At 42.8% G+C, this 17,034-nt stretch overlaps 1 protein-coding gene across 4 annotated transcripts in view; it reads left to right on the top strand.

Moving 5' to 3' along the window:
- The window catches only part of PLCB4 (phospholipase C beta 4), a 178,307-nt gene that overhangs the window by 40,892 nt on the left and 120,381 nt on the right, over positions 1-17,034 (top strand). For all 4 annotated transcript variants that reach the window (XM_003411527.4, XM_003411528.4, XM_023550015.2 and 1 more), the window contains exon 5: positions 14,139-14,218. In XM_003411527.4, the coding sequence (XP_003411575.2) occupies positions 14,139-14,218 (80 nt within the window). The remainder of the gene's footprint in view (positions 1-14,138; positions 14,219-17,034) is intronic.

Here is a 17,034-nt window from a genome sequence, read left to right as displayed (position 1 = left end):
GTGAGGAGTTAAAGTGAAAGGAAAAAAAGATGACGTAAAAGAGCCGAACAGAAGATTTCAAGGGGCGCTGGAGAAGACAAAGTAATATGATGATATGTGCAAAGACCTGGAGATGGAAAACCAAAAGAGAAGAACACGCTCAGCATTTCTCAGACTGAAAGAACCGAAGAAAAAATTCAAGCCTTGAGTGGCAATACTGAAGGATTCTACAGGGAAAATATTGAGCAAGGCAGGAAGCATCAAAAGAAGATGGAAGTCACTATACCAAAAAGAATTGATTGACATTCAACCATTTCAGGAGATAACATATGATCAGGAACTGATGGTACTGAAGGAAGAAGTCCAAGCTGCACTGAAGGCGTTGTTTAGTTAAGAGTCAGTATTAACCACTCATTTGAAAATGGTTGAAATGGCTAATGTGTTATATATACATGTATTTTTAAGAAACCTTTTAAAAATGTAATTCATATGGCATCACTCTACTGTTCTCAGTTCTCCATGGCCTACAACGCCCTACAAGATACAATCCTCACCTTCGTTTCTCATTCCTTCCTCCCGTGCACTACCTTTGGCCTCAGGGATTTGGCATTCTCTGTTCCCTCTACCTGGAACACACACGTATCCCAGGTACATGGAGAGCTTTCTCCCTTGTGTTTCCCAAGTCTGTCCTGGAATATTACTTTAGCAGGAGCTCCCTGTCTTTCCACCCTTCAGCACTTCCTAACCTGTTACACTGTTATTTTTCTTCATAACACCACTATTTACATCAATATATTCATTTACTCATTTGCTGTCTTCCTCCCGCCACATGAGGGCAGTGTTCTGCTCGCTGCTGTTTCCTCAATATCTAGAACAGTCACTCTTCAACATTTAATAAGTGCCCAATAAAAACCTGTTGACTCAGCCAATAATCTTATCCCAGGCAGATAGGTAAGCACAGCCCTTAATGCTGTACACCTCAATTTTTACAGTTTAATAAAAGCAAGGAAAACGATCTTTTTGACAAGAAGACTGAGCAAAGTTCTTCCATGATAGTCTAAAGGGAACAAAAAGATCTGGGATTCCATGGTGGCATTTTTAGAGTGACTTTTCAGGATGGAATGGGGCTGTTACTAAGAATCCATGACAAGACTGCAGGTTTTAACCCTGGTGTCTTGGCCTCTTTCCAATTTAGATCATTATGCTCTGATTACCTCAGTCCCTCCTGCCATTCCAGTTAGAAAATTTAGCTCTCATTTCCTCTCCTTCAAAACTCTCTGTTAAAAATAACTGGTAACAAATTGCTGCCACTTTTACCCCAAACCCAATATGCTTTTAGGTAATAGTTTAGTCCTACGTGTGATGCACTGGGTTTGGGTGGGTCATGTAGCTCAGAGCTCCCATGAATAAAGGTGGCAACGTGAGCAAGGCATTCTCCTACTTTTTCTAAACTGTAATAAAGCTTTTCTTTTTCTTGCATCACCCTCATCTCTTTGCCCACCATTTTACCATAAACTCTACAAATATCTTAATGCCGGGCATTGTATTGACTGTCTTTGGTTAGAAAAGTGACTCCGGTTTCTCTCGAGTTTTTTTCTCTCTCAGAGTGCGGCTAGCTGGGGAGGATTCCCAGCGAGTTGAAGGGAGGTCAGATGGCTTTCATTAAGTTACAGCTAGCACTGCACAGCACACGCAAGTCACAGGTTGACTGAACATAAGATTGAAAAAAAAAGCAACCTTTAATTAAAAAAAAAAACAACTGCACAAATAAGTCTGGTATTTTATATCAAGTTTAATTTTCCTTTGACTACAAAAATAAGCTGTTGTGATGAGGTTCAATATGCAAAGATTCAGGTTGAGTTTAGACAATTTCCAGTCTGCTCGTTATACTTTAAGCATGTTGTACGTATTTGGTGAACTCCACAAATTATGCTTTATAGCCAAATCGTTAAGTAAGTGTATGAATAACTACTGTAGAAATTAAGTGACAAAAATGTTAAGTGTTCTGTCTGTATACAAGGAGATAAAGTCAGGCGATTTATTACAGGTAATAAAATCTTGTTTTAACAAATGGAGTTGAATGTCAAAATTGCTTTGCTGAAGTTGAAATTATGTTGAGTAGAAGACTATAGGGTTGCTGTGAGTTGGTTTACTCCCCCGGTTCCTGGAGAAGGATTTTATCCTTTCTTTTTTTTTAAAAAAAAAAAAAAAGCAAGTTCTGTATTTAGTCAATCCTGCCTACTTTCTGGAGCCCTGGTAGCATAGTAGTTAAGAGCTCAGCTGCTAACCAAAAAGGTTGGCAGTTAGAATCCACCAGCTGCTCCTTGGAAACCCTATGAGGCAGTTCTGACTCTGTCCTATAGGGTCACTATGAGTCAAAATCAACTCCCTGGCAAGGGGTTTGGTTTTATCTACTGTCTGTGCTAATACCCTGCAAAGCCTCCCACCGCCCCTCCTCCACCCCACTAGTTCCCCTAGTAATATGTTAGCACAATGCTATTCAGAAAGGATCACATCAGAGGCATCAGTATTACCTGGGGGCTTCTTAGAAAAGGAAATTATGACAGACTTAAAGAATCTGAAACTGGGGGTGTAGAGCCCAGAGTCTTTTTTAGCAAGTGTGATTCTGATACAGCTAAAGTTTGAGACCCACTGGTTTAGCGTATGACTAGACCAAAAATCACGACTGTGGAACCCAAACAAATTTTTATCAACTTGACAGCAGCATACGCATTGACCTGCCACCATCACTGCCAGCTGCCATGGAGTCAGTTCCAACTCTTGGCGGCCCCGTGTGTTGCAGAGAAGAACTGTGGGGTTTTCAAGGCTTTCACCTTTCAGAAATGGATCGCCAGGCCTTTCTTCCAAGACGTCCCTATATGGATTCAAACTGGCAACCTTTTCTGTTAGCGTTTCCACCACCCAGGGACACCCATAGACTTGTTGTTGTTGTTGTTAGGTGCCATCGAGTCAGTTCTGACTCATAGTGACCCTGTGTACCACAAAATGAATGAAGCACCGCCCGACCCTGTTCCATCCTCACAATCATTGTTTTGCCTGTTTTTTTATAGACCTATCCGTTGTACTTGCCTAGCCACTGATTAGAATTCACTGAAATAAAACAACGAAAAACAGTATTTCAAAGTGAACTGGTTTCTATGACCCCGGAAATACATTTGTTTAAAAGAACCATGTGTTAAAATGGTATTCTTGAAACACGGTTTTAATTCTATTACACTTGGCAGCGGTTCTGAAAGTATGGTCCCCAGACCAGCACTTTGAGCAGCACCTGGAAACTTGTTCCTGCTGGCATTGATTCGATTCAAACTCACAGCGAGGCCTTAGGGCAGAGTAGAACCTCATCATAGGGTTCCCAAGGCTGTAATCTTATGGAAGTAGACTGCCACATCTTTCTCCCGCAGAGGGGCTGGTGGTTTTGAACCTTAGCAGCCAAGTTCCTAACCACTGTGCCACCAGGGCTCCTTTGGGAACTTGTTAGAGATGCAGTTTTTCACTGTACCTAAAAATCAGAAACTCTGAGTTTTACAAGCCCTCCAGGTGATTCTGAGGCACACTCAAGTTTGAGAATCACTGCCATGTGGAAAAGCTCAATAACTAACGTTTATACCCTGCTTTTCTTGCAGAGGACCCCTGGTGGTACAGTGGTTAAAAACTTGACTGTTAACCAAATGGTTAGCAGTTCAAATCTACCTAGCCGATCCTCGGAAACCCTGTGGGGCAATTCTACTCTGTCCTGTACGGTCGCTATGAGTCGGAATTGACTCTATGGCAATGGGTTTGTTTTGTTTTGTTTTCTTGTGGAAGCCTTGAAGAACTTGCATTAGCTCACCCAGGCTTACCAGACCTGATATCAGCTGCGTTCAAAAGTAGCTAAATTATAAATCTGAACTTTCTGTCAATCAAAAAGCCCCAGTATATTAAATGATGAAAGTTTCTTCTCCACATTGCCTCACATTTTTTTGTGGCTCAAGTGTCAGATGATTTTTTTTTTTATGTTTCCAAGTTGGAAAATTAGTATTTTCTTGTATTGTTTTTCTTTTTTAAAACTGTTCTACATTCACTGGAAATAAATAGGTGAGGGACATTAGAAAACTGTCTTGAGGACAGAGCTGTGAATCAGAGCAGACAAGCGGGTGTGTGTTCTTAAGCTCTACATGCCCCATCCCCCCTAGGTGTTTGCTACATGCCCTATAAAGGTAACAGTGTTCACTGCCGGCTTGAATTTAGAGACCATCCAACTCTGGCCTTAGGAGGACTGTGTTCCTAAGGGAATCTGTGAAGTAGGTGACATTTGTCTCCTGGGCCTCCCACCAAACCAAAAAAACCCAAACCTTTTGCTGTCGAGTCAATTTTGACTCATAGCGACCCTATAGGACAGAGTAGAACTGCCCCATAGGGTTTCCAAGGAGTGGCTGGTGGATTCAAACTGCCAACCTTTTGGTTAGCAGCCAAGCTCTTAACCACTGCACCACTGGGGCTCCCACAGCTCCCTTTTATCTTCTTCATACTCCTCTGTTCTCTGGGTTCCCATTCTGCTCTTTCAAGACCGCCTGTCTCAGAACCCAGTCCTTCAGCGTCTCTTCCACGACAGCTCTCTCAGAACTCTGAAATTGTGTCTTCATTTGTGCATCATCAAAGCCTTAGTTTTTTAGAGCCAGGAAGGTGTGAGCAATTAAACAGTGCCAGGTGAGGAGAAACGGGCTGGTGTGGATGTTAGCAAATTGTCTACCTAAGGGGGCAGCATCCACTTACTTCCAGCCAGTTTTCAAACTATTGAAACATGGGTCTGTGGTTGCCAGATTGTTGATGGTGTTGTCATTGTTTTTCCATGAGATACCGGAAATGTGAATTTTTACCTAAAATTTGCTGATGTTAAAATGTTGACAAATAATTCCTTTAAAAAAAAAAAAACCGCTATGTGTGCCAAATGGCAAAGATCTCTATGGATCATTTAGCACCTTAGTTCTAAACATGAGCGAGCATACAGCATGAAGGTACTTGATTAAATGGACTTGCACTAAGGTAAATGCTAGTATCGATTTAATGTATTTATCTCATTGGCATTTTAAACGAAGATGCCAGTTTGTTCTTTTATTCCTTGTTCAGCTAGTCATCCAAGAATTATGATTTGATGAATTCTAAACTTGGGAAAATCATTTCAATCCTATGGGCCCTCTTATCCTGATTTGTAAAAGAAGGAAATTGTATCATGTAACCACTGCAGTCACTTTGTCCTAAGAAGTAAGGAATTTCTACCAAAAAAAAAAAAAAAAAAACACCTGTGCCAAGGGGAATACAGATGTCCTTACAGGTTAGTTGCTTTGACAGGACACTTGAAAGTCCCATGGAATGACCTTAGGTTAGCCTAACTTGCACCACATCACCATCCCTGATGCCAGCTAGGCAAACTACTAGTACACATGACTCTGTGGTTGGAGAGAGGAGGGGAGAGAAGCAGTTCTATTAAAAAAAAAAAAGTGCAATATTGTGCCCAGAAGAGGGGTGGCATGTTGGCTTACCTTATGGTCATGTCCATTTTGGACAGTCCCTAGAAAAAGGAAGGCTGTGCAGATGGAAGTTAGAACACGAGCAAAGATTCAGAAGCTGAAAAGTACGCAGAGTTAGGCCCAGTGAGGAGGCTGGCATGAACATTTTTTGTTGGGAAACTGAAAAGTTAGAGTAAGGCTGTGGTCTGCTTTGAGTACCCAGTTAAATGCTTGGAACCTGACCTGAATATCCTAGGGAGGTCTTGGGAGGTTGTGGCTTGGGTTGTGGGAAAGGTATGATGATCTTTATATCCTAAGAAGATTAACATATGGTGGTGATAGGTGGGCGTGAGTCTTGCTACCCAAAGTGTGGTCCAGGGACCATCACCATCATCACCTGGGAACTTGTGAGAAATGCAGAATCACAATCTGCATTTGAACAAGATGCCTAGATAATTCCTATTCTCATTGAAGTGTGAGAACACTGGGATGGAATACAAGAAAATCGTTGTTCTTGGCTTCAACCAGTTACACAAGGTGGAAAGACCTAAGAAACATTTGAATGTGATATTCAGAAAGTTTGTTGCTGGGTGAAAGAATTTAGAGGAGAATTTTAAGGTAGAGATGGATTTTAAGTCTGATTAACTAGGAGTATGATGATAGTATTATCAGGAATAGAGGGTCTGGCTATCTGGGGGTAGAAGGGGAAGAGACAATGAATTTGTTTTACATATGTTCTCAGAGAAAACCTGTGTGTCAAGTGGCCTGTTATGGATCATACAGCGTGAAGAAGACCAGGCACTATTTGAAGGTCCTCCTGGGCTTATCAGCAGGACCAGCCCTAGCCCCTGTGTCACTGTTTTTGTATTCTCTAACCCCTATAGTATTTTCTGTGAATGTCTGCCTTTGTTTTCTTTTGAAGGTTCGTGTCTTTCTTGTCAAATCTGGATTTTTACCGTCATTTTTCTTAGGGCTGGACTATTGAATAGTGCGGCTCCTTGTCAAAATGCATGTTCAAGAGCAGACATGCTAGAGGAAGTTTTGCTGGTGTTTTCAAGAGAGTTTTGTCACCTGCATCATGAGGTTTCCTTGGAGTAGTAGGACTAGTGAAGTGAGAAAGAAGCCTTTAATGGCTTAGGCCCCTGGTTTGTAACAGCAAGAACCAACGGTATTGAAGGAAGAAGTCCAAGCTGCACTGAAGGCACGGGCTAAAAACAAGGCTCCAGGAATTGACAGAATACTAACTGAGATGTTTCAGCAAATGAGTACAGTGTGGGAAATACTCATCTACACCAAGGAATTTGGAAGACAGATACCTGGCCAACCGACTGGAAGAGATCCTATTCCAAAGAAAGGTGATACAAAGAAATGCGGAATTATCAAACAATATCATTACTATCACATGCAAGTAAAATTATGCTGAAGATAATTCAAAAATGGTTGTAGCAGTGCACCAACAGGGAACTACCAGAAATTCAAGCCAGATTCAGAAGAGGATGTGGAAGGAGGGATACCATTGCTAATGTCTGATGGATCTTGGCTGAAAGCAGAGAGTAGCAGCACCATTGGTTCTTGGTCATATGTCTTGTTTCTTGTAGCTAATTAGTAAGTGTCCTCCCAAGGCTCCAAGGCCTTCTAAGCCAGGACTGTCCTGGCTTTGCACATATCTCTTTTGGGGAAGATGGAGGTGCTGTTATCTCTAATAGACTTCCCTAGGGCCATCTCTCTGCTACCTAATGGGATCCTGGAACACCACCAGCCCCTGGATTTTCTGCAGCTGTGCAACATCCTTTTAGCCAGCCTCTCTTTGGCTGCCTGCATTGCTTTTATAATGCCTGTAACTTTCTTGAAAGTACATCAGCACACACAGTAGTGCCTGTGTATGTGTGTATTTATTTAAACCCTGGTGTCGTAGTCATCTAGTACTGCTATAACAGAGATACCACAGGTGGATGGCTTTAACAAACAGAAGTTTATTCTCACAGTCTAGTAGGTTAGAACTCCAAATTCAGGGTGTCTTCTCCAGCGGAGGGCTTTCTCTCTCTGCCAGCTCTGGAGGAAGGTCCTTGTCATCATTCTTCCCCTAGTCAAGAAGCTTCTCTGCACAGGGACCCCAGGTCCAAAGGAGGTGCTACGCTCTTGGTGCATCTTTCTTGGTAGTATGAGGTCCTTCTGCCTCTCTGCTTGCTTCTCTCTTTTATATCTCAAAAGAGATTGGCTTTAGACAAAATCTAATCTTGTAGATTGAGTCCTGCCTCATTAACATAAGTGCCACTAATTCCACCTCATTATCATCACAGAGGCAGGATTTACAACACATAGGAAAGTCATATCAGGTCACAGAATGGTGGGAAGTCACACAATACTGGGAATCAAGGCTTAGCCAAGTTGACACTTTTTTTTTGGGGGGGGGGGACAAAATTCAGCCCATGACACCTGGGAATAAGGATTTAAAATTTGAATTGCCCCAACTGATAGTACTCACCCTAAGGATATGAGTTAGCAATTGAAAAAATGTAATCAAAAACCCATAGGCCATATATTATATATAAATTATACCTCAATAAAGCTGATTCAAAACAAAACAAGACAAAGCTATTCTCTAGAGGCCACCTCCACACCCACTTAAATTATCTTCGTCTCTGATTAGCACCACATTCTTTGACATTAGCGTCATGTAGTGCTTGGTGCGTCGGAATCACCTGAAGGGCTTGTTAAACCCCCGAGTGTTAGTCCCCCTGCTCCCAGAGTTGCTGGTTCTGTAGGACTGGGATGGGGCCCGAGAATTTGCATTCCTAATAAGGTCCCATGTGAGGCTGAGACTGCTGATCAGGGGGACCACACTTTGAGAATCACTGGAATAATGCTTTTTAATGGGCGGACTTGGTGGTATCCAAGATATGTGATTTGCCTAGAAATAATGTACAAGCCCTGCCGCTCTTGAGTGAACAGGGCATAAAAATCTAACAAGCCCAAATGCCTATGTGGCGTCTCTTAGGATCTTATTAGAAATGGAGAATCTCAGCTGCCACCAGAGCTACTGAATCCCACTCTGGAGTGTCCCCAAATCCCCAGGTGATCCAAGTGCTCACTAAGGCTTGAGAAGCACTGGCCTAAACTCTACACAGGCCACATCATCTGGCTCCGTGGCCCTCCGTTGTAGGTCATGTTAGAATTATCTGCACTGTTTAAGCAAATAGATCAATAGCTCAACCACTGCCAGAATAAGTGAATTAGGGTGGGATCCAGGCTTCTGAAATTGCTTATAAGCTCCCCCAGGTGATCTTAATATACTGTGGGGGCTGTACCAGTTGCCCTCAAGTCAACCCTGATTCTAACTCCTGGTGACCTCATGTGGACCATAGGGTTTTCAATGGCTGATTTTTTAAAGTGGATCACCAGGCTTTTCCTTTGGGGCACTTCTCAGTGGACTGGAACTTCCAACCGTGCGGTTAGCAGCCAAGCTCGTTAATTATTTGCATCACCCAGGGAGTCCACAGCAGGGGCTCAGCCCTACTAGACACTATCTGCTATCCACAGAGTTTTCTTTTAAACATGTACCAGCTGGAAATGTCTTCCCCTTGGCCTGCCCTCAAAGTTAAATATTGACAATTTAATGCCAACTAACACCTTGTCCCAACTGAAATGAAACGATTTCATTCACCTTGCTTGTATAGACCCATGAGAGAAAACACGTTGGGGTTCCACCTACAGTATCTATTTACTTTGGAATCCTAGCCACTGGCTCTATAAGATTCTAGTTTAATATAAAGATGCAGTAACTCCACTAAATATTATTCATCTGAAGATTTGGAAAATGTTGCAATTTTATATCCTAAGCACCTGTGGAAATCTTTACTCAAAAAGCTTCCTCATTTCCCCAAGTGCTTGGAGAAGAGGCTTATTTCCCACCTTGAATGTCCTTTAGACTATAGTGCAACGGGGTCGAAAGCTGTATTTCAAATTATAGAAATTCCTGACTTACCTATTTGAGCAGATGAAAACTAATTACTTGATAAAGCCATTAGGCACCTTAGAAATAGCCCTGAAATATGCCCTGACTTTTTATTATCCCCATTTACTTAAAAAAAAAAAAAGAAAAAAACTAAGATTTATGAGTTACAGGTGCCAGAAAGTTCTCATGTTTGAAATATTTTAGATGGCCCCATCCCATCAATTATTCCTAGAGCTCAGACATAGGGAGGGTGCAAGTCACTGTCTACAGCATCTTGTTTCCGCATGCAAGAAATAGGAAGTTCAGTCCCCTAAATGTGCTGGCCGGAATTGCCATTCTGATTAATATGGATTTATATGGCCCAGGATTCGTGAGGGCTCTGCAGGAAACCATCAGCTCCCTTGGGAAATCAAACACAGATCATGTAGGTGGGTGATGGAAGGAGACTCTCCAAGTTGGGAAGGAGCCATTCATCTAGACCAGTACTTCTCAAACTCCAGCGTCTACATGACTCACCTGGGGACCTTGTTAAAATGCAGATTCTGATTCACAGGGTCTGGGACAAGACCTATGATGCTGCTTCTCTAACAGGCTCCCAGGAGATGCTGAGTTTCTTGTCCAGGAGACACTCCTTTGAGTACCATGGGCGGGTTTAGAATAGTGCTTCTTAAACAGAAGTTTGCAAAAGAATCGCCCAGGAGGCTTATTCAAGCACAGATTTCTGGTTCCCAACCCTAGAGATTGATTTCAGAGGTGGGGCCTGAGAATTTGCATTTCTAACAAGTTCCCCAGTGATGCTAATACTGCGGTCTCTGGACCACACTTTGAGTCCAAATCTCTAGTTAACTTTTGAGCAGATGCTTCTACCATCTCCAGCAGTAGCTTCCTTTCTGAAAACAAAGAGCCAAACACCAAAAGATTAAAGAGGATGCGAGAGTTCTCCCCTTGCAGAAAATTATATGGCAAACGTGGGGAGTGCCACAGGGTCTCTGTTACTTTTTGCTTTGAAAATATGCATCTTTGACTAAAGACTAAAGAGAATGCTTTTGGAACAAAATCTAGAGATAGGGAACAAGAACTCTATCCCTAAAGTGGTGCTGACTGATTAGCAATGGAGCTGGTTATTATAGGATGGCAGATCTATGTGTGCATAGGAAAAGGCTAGATACAAATATATGTATTTATATCTGTATTTATATATAGATAGCACAGTGTTCTCAGGGGCTGTCTCTTAATATAATGATGGGATTTGAGGTGATCTTTATTTTTGCTTTCTACTTTTTTGCTTTACATTTTCCTACAAAGGGCATTTTAATACTGCTTTTATAACCTGAAAAAAAAAAAAAACTAAAAAATGTTTTAAAGGGAAAAAAATGAGAACATCTATTCAATGTAAATTCAAGTATTTTTGACTTAGTATTATTATATCGATGGGACTATAATTTTTTCTTCATGGGAAAGGTATCCCGATGTTCTAGAGGCAAAGGAGATGGATAAAGGGCAAGACCCGCCATTTCCCTGGGCGCTGTGCACTGTCTGCATGGCAGAAATAAGTTTAAGGAGGGCTGGTGAGAAGTCAACATTTGAGAATTAGCGGCAGCCTCCCATTCCTTTCCCCAAGCCCCCTAAGCAATCTAGCACAAGCCCTTATGTGTCCCTTGAAGGATCTTTTTTTCTCTTCTCCTTAGAAAGGCTGAAATAAGTTTTAAGTGAATTTAGGTAACTTAGATAAAATTAGAAAAGATTTAAAAATGAGAGAACAACAATAAGAACCAGCTGAGAGAGCAGGGAGATGAGCTGATCTGGACATCTGGACTTGATCTTGCAGTTCAGCTTCTCCATCATGTAGCTGCCCCGTTTCACTCAGGACGGCAGGGTCAGAGGACAGTTGCTGGTGTGTATGATCATAGCATTAGAGTGTCATCCACCCATTGCCCCATTGCTGTCGAGTCAATTCCAACTCATAGCAACCCTACAGGACAGAGTAGAACTGCCCCATACGGTTTCCAAGGAGCACCTGGTTGATTAGAACTGCCAATCTTTTGGTTAGCAGCCATGGCTCCTAACCACTATGCCACCAGGGTTTCCAGAGTGTCACCATCAAACCAAACCCGTTGCCCTCGAGTTGATTCTGACTCATAGCGATCCTATAGGACAGAGTAAAACTGCTCCATAGGGTTTCCAAGGAGTGGCTGGTGGATTCAAACTGCTGATCTTTTGGTTAGCAGCCACAGAGCTCTAAACCACTCACCATCAAGTTTCATAGAAATGATCCTTCCAGAAGTGTACAAGCCCTGAGGCTCAAAGATGCACCCCCTTGGAAATTATGCAGATGATTAACGTACATGCTTATTCTCAGCGATTCAGAAAAACACCTAAGTCACATTTCTGGCTTTTGTTGATCTGAAAAGCATTTTAAAAAGTTGTTACACGCATCTAGTTCACACCTAGCGTAACTTTCCAACTAAACTCTAGGGTTCTACTGACACCTGCTGGCATTTCATCTCTTTTATGTTTTAAAAAAGGCAAAACAAAACAGAAAAGCACTTAGCATTTTTCCTGCAGCCTTTCCACCTTATTATACTAAACACACACATGAAAAATAAGAGAAAATCTCGTGGAACGTTTACTCGTCATGGAGGGAGAGGTATGGGGCAGCAGTGGAGAGACAATATCACAGACGTGAAGGACAGACAGCTCTGAGTGTTTCTCTGTCCTTTGCCATGTGCTCTGTCACCTTGGGCAAGACTCTTGAGCTCACGTTCATCGTCCTGAGGAGAAGTGGCATCGTCCCTCTCAGGGCGCTTTGGGGCTTATGAGGATTCCAGTGGTGTTTCCTACCAACTAAAGCATGGCCACTGTCACTGAGGTGATCACCCCAAAGGTCCCTCTCCGTGATCTTTCTGTCACGATAAACAAGGTTCTTTACCGGCACTGTATTTTCACAAAAAGTGGATGAAAGTCATTGAAGCCTACTCAAAGCCCAGTATCTCTCTCATTTATTTGTAGAAACAACTAAATGAGAACCATCAGAAGCTTGTGAACAATTTCCAAACTTGTCCACTTTGGCCCTGGGAAACCATGGACTTTGTGTTTTGGAACACATCACAACCCTTCAGGTTGAGAAAATGCTTCCCAGTTAATGCCAACCAAATTATTTGTGCTTCTTCTGTCTGCTCTTGAGAAACTGTGTGGGCTTATGGCTCGTTAGACCAATAACAGGACATGTGAGAGTCCTCCGGGAGTTGGAGTCCATATTTAGCCTGGCAGAGGAAGTAAGATCTGACGCTGAAAAATAATTGAGGCATTTCTTTTAATGTGACCCTGTCATTTCTTCCTCCTCCCTCAGAATCCTAACTTAGCCACCATGCTTGCTGCCAGTCCTCGGAAAACATCCTTTTCTAGTTGTGAAAGACAATTTACCTCTTGCCTCAGAAAGCTGCTAGGTTGGCCCTTCCGCAAAGAGGGAGTTGAAAACACTCTGTTAGAATTCAGTTATCATCCTGGCCCTTGTAAGGACTAAATCTCTTGACCACGTTAAACCTGGTAGTACTGTGCGGTGCTGTTCAAAAGGACTTTCTGCCACGACTGGCATGTTCTTCATCTCCACTGTCCAATTTGGTAGCCACTAGCCACATGGAGCTATTGAGCACTCGAAGTCTGGCTAGTGTAAAAAAGACACTGAGCTTTTTTAAAATTTAACTTGAATTAAAATTTGAATATCCACATGTGGCTACGGCTACTGTATTGGAGGTGTACGTAGGGTTTACACCTATGTTACTACTTATCCCAAAATATTTTCCTTCTTCGGCACAGAGCCATCAGAGTCAGTCTATAAACCTAGGAAGGTAAAGTACCAGCTTATTTGTGGGCCAGAGTTCTGTTTAATCCGCACTATCAATTTGCTGCAAAGCATTTTGCCAAGGGGGTGATTATTTTAGCAACTTGGATGACATTCATTGGCATCTGTTTTTTGACTCAAGGGCAGGATTGGCCTTAACTTCACGAACTAGCCTTTTCTAGTAAAATGGCCTTTAGAGACCCAAATTCCTTTACTGCCATGCATAATATTTCTTCTCTTCTCCTTGTAAATCCATGGAGCGATGGTATGAGCTACAACAGAGGTCCAAGTCCTTATACAGAAATTATGTGGGCACGTTGCTCTGTGCTCAGGGTACCCTGGCAGTCAAGGAATATTTGACTTTTTAAGGTTTTACTGAAAAACACAAACAGGTGAGATACGTAACAATCTCTTAGATGGAAACAGAGTCGCCCAATAAAACTGATGAACCTGGATGCATTCATACTCTAAAATGGGAATGTTAGGTATGTCACCCCTTGTTGTATAATGTCACTTAGAAATAATGAAGATGGCCAGTGGCCAAAAAAAAGGCTTAAATTTAAACAGGCTGCAAATAGAAAGCTTAACAAATCCATCAGTAAGCAGCATTCCTTTGTAGCAACCCAGTGTTTAATGACACTATAGATGCCACATTTATCTTCATGGAAAAAATGAAAGCTGTTTAGTGAAGAGCAAAATATGAGCATGGAAAATGTAGATGGCTGTATGGCAAGATGGCACAAAGGAAGTGTTCACATTTTTATTACACAAAATGGATAAAGGCAGCCTAATCAGAGCCACCATGTTTGGCTCCCCCAGCTTTGCTCACCAAGAATACTTTTCCTTTCTCTTTCAGCAATGGGTAGAAGGCCTGCGATCAATCATACACAACTTCAGGGCCAACAACGTCAGTCCAATGACATGCCTCAAGAAACAGTGAGTTTTGTTTGCGTTGCCCTTTGTTCCTGGCTGTTATCAAGCAAATGGTCAGATTAGGAGATGAAGCTGAAGTGTGTGACAGGGCAGATTCCTGCTGACCTTCCCCTCCATGCTTCTGACCTTGGAGAAAGAGTTGACCATCACTCACCTGTACTCTTCATGCCTCCTGGGCAGAGCATGCCTGATGAACCCACCACCAGAAACCCCTGTGCAAGGAACAGTTGATGGCAAAAGATGCTAGTAACTTAGGTCCTCTGGGACTTCTGTATCCCCAGACTGGGTCTTCTGATAAATACCCCTGAGTGCCTAGGTCCATAGCTGGGTGCTGCAGGGCAAGTATAGTGACCCCAAGTATAGTGCTTATTGCTTAGCCCACAATCAGGGATCCAAAGGTACTTTTGAAATTGAAAAAGAGTCTTTACCCCAGCTCACAGCATCCTGAATCCAGAGGGGTCCTACAGTGATAGGTTTTCACCCTTCCCAAGTTAGTTACACCTTCAAGGTGACATGAAAGTCATCCAGGTGGATCCTAGCCAAAGCTGAATGTCAGTCAGCATGTTTGAAAAGCAGTCATCAGCGGAGATGTGGGGCCATCTGCCAGAACAGGTCTAGGGCAGGTAGTGATGAGGTACCGAAGGTCACCACATTGGGAAATTACAGGGATAAGCCTGCATCACTCAAAACAGGCCCAGCCCAGGCAATGGGCTCCTTCAGGCTCCTTCATTCCTTGCTTCCAGTCACTTTGGCAGGTGCTTATGGACATGGGCTCTGGACTATAAATCCCAGCTTCACCACTTAGTTGCTGGGTGACCTTCAACAATGTTCTTAGCCTTGTGCCTCACCATGGTCATATAGGAATTGAAATGACGCCGGCTACCTATCTTGCAAAACTACCATGCAGATCACGTGAGATCACATAAAGCACCTAGCTCAGCCTGGTCCCTAGTCATTCTTCATTCAATATTATCTATTTTGATTTTTATGGTATCCTTCCAATTTCCTTTTCATCCTTTTAGTAGGGGGAAATTAATAGTGCTATATATCCCTATTTGTTGTGTAACCTGGCCTTTTCTGTTACAGTTACTGTGACATATTTTCTTGAAAATAGAGAGATTGGCTAGATAGAAACCCAGTAGGTGTTTTGATGTTTTGACTCTGGGCACTGATAGAGTCCCAAAGGAACAAAGACTTTCAGACCGCCCAGTCATAGCTGGCTGACCCAAATACTGGTATCTGGGCAGTAGATCTTATCTGAACCCTTTGGTGTTCTGCCCCCAATTGCTGTCAAGTCCACTTCTACTCAAGATGACTCCAACGTGTGTCACAGCAGAACTGTGTTCCATAGGGATTTTAATGGGTGATTTTTCAGAAGGAGATTGCCAGACCTTTCTTCCGAAACTTCTCTGGGTGGATTCAAACCTCCAACCTTGCAGTTGGCAGCCGAGTGTGCTAACCATTTGCACCACCCAGGGGTTCCTTAGGGAGCTGATGTTAAACACCCCTCCCCTTTTCCTCCCCGCCCCCCCCCCCCACTGCTATGAGGGTCAATCCACCAAGGGCTAAGAGCTGCCACTTCTCCAGAGAATTGCCCTTTGCTAACAGGGAGCCACTGCGCATAGCTGATTATACTTCTCCCTACCCCTGGGGGGGAAGCCCACAGCCAAAGAGGCCCCCCCTTGGCTCAAAGCAAGACCAACTCTGGTGCAAATCATACTCCAGAGACCCTGGGATCAAGCTAAAGCTCCAGCTGAGACCACGGTTTTGCTTACCTGGTTTCCTTGCCCTATCTGCTTCCTTCATTCTTTGTCCTGAAAACATTGTCTTAATAAGCGGCCACTTGTGCTTCTAGGAAATAGGCTTCTTAAGACAGAAACTACAGAATAATCATTTTCTACAGATGGTTATGTTATTTCCTGGAAACAGTGAAAAGGGTGTTATTAGTTAAAGACAGTCTTAGCCCCAAAGTACAAGTCAAAGTTCTGGGACCTCATGTGTCCTGAGAACAAGGAGTTCTTTACCATCAGTTGGAGTTATGAACTTCTCTTATCATTGGAAATTAAGGAAGGTCCTTGTTCGGTCGGTGCTTTGCAGCACTGGGAGCTGGGAGTCCTCATGGGTCCTCAAGACAAGGCTGGCTGATGTCACTGTGTTTGTGCTCCTCACTCCCTTAATATATTATTTATAGCAATAACCAAGGACAAGACCAGTCACCAAGTAAGCACTGATGAAGTGTTTTCCTCAATTTTCTAATTCATTTAGGGTTCCCAGATAAAACACAAGACTCCCAGTTCACAGTGAATTTCAGATAAACAAGTACTTTTTAAGGATAAGTATGTGTTTTAGGGTCCTTGGGTGGTACAGTTAATGCACTTGGCTGCTAACCAAAAGGTTGGAAGTTCAAGTCCACCTAGAGGCACCTCAGAAGAAAGGCCTGACAATCTACTTCTGAAAACCCAGCCATTGAAAACCTTATGTAGTGCAGTTCTACTCTGACACACATGGGGTCGCCATAAGTCAGAATCAGCTCAACAGCCGTTGGTTTGGTGTTTATTATTATTATCGTTATTGACTTATGCAGTATTTGGAGTCCCTGGGTGTACAAACTGTTAAAGCACTTGGCTGCTAACTGAAAAGTTAGAGATTCGAGTCCACCCGGAGGCACCTCAGAAGAAAAGCTGGGCAATCTAGTTTTGAAAAATTGAAAACCCTGTGGGGGACAGTTCTATTCCGACATACACAGGGTCACTATGATTCGGAATCAACTTGTCAGCAACTGAGGTGGGATGAAGCCTTTGGGACATACTTATACTGAA

The sequence above is a fragment of the Loxodonta africana genome, chromosome 24, assembly GCF_030014295.1.
Source record: "Loxodonta africana isolate mLoxAfr1 chromosome 24, mLoxAfr1.hap2, whole genome shotgun sequence".
In the NCBI taxonomy this organism is placed as follows: Eukaryota; Metazoa; Chordata; class Mammalia; order Proboscidea; family Elephantidae; genus Loxodonta; species Loxodonta africana.
This window is presented reverse-complemented; position numbering and strand designations above follow the sequence as displayed.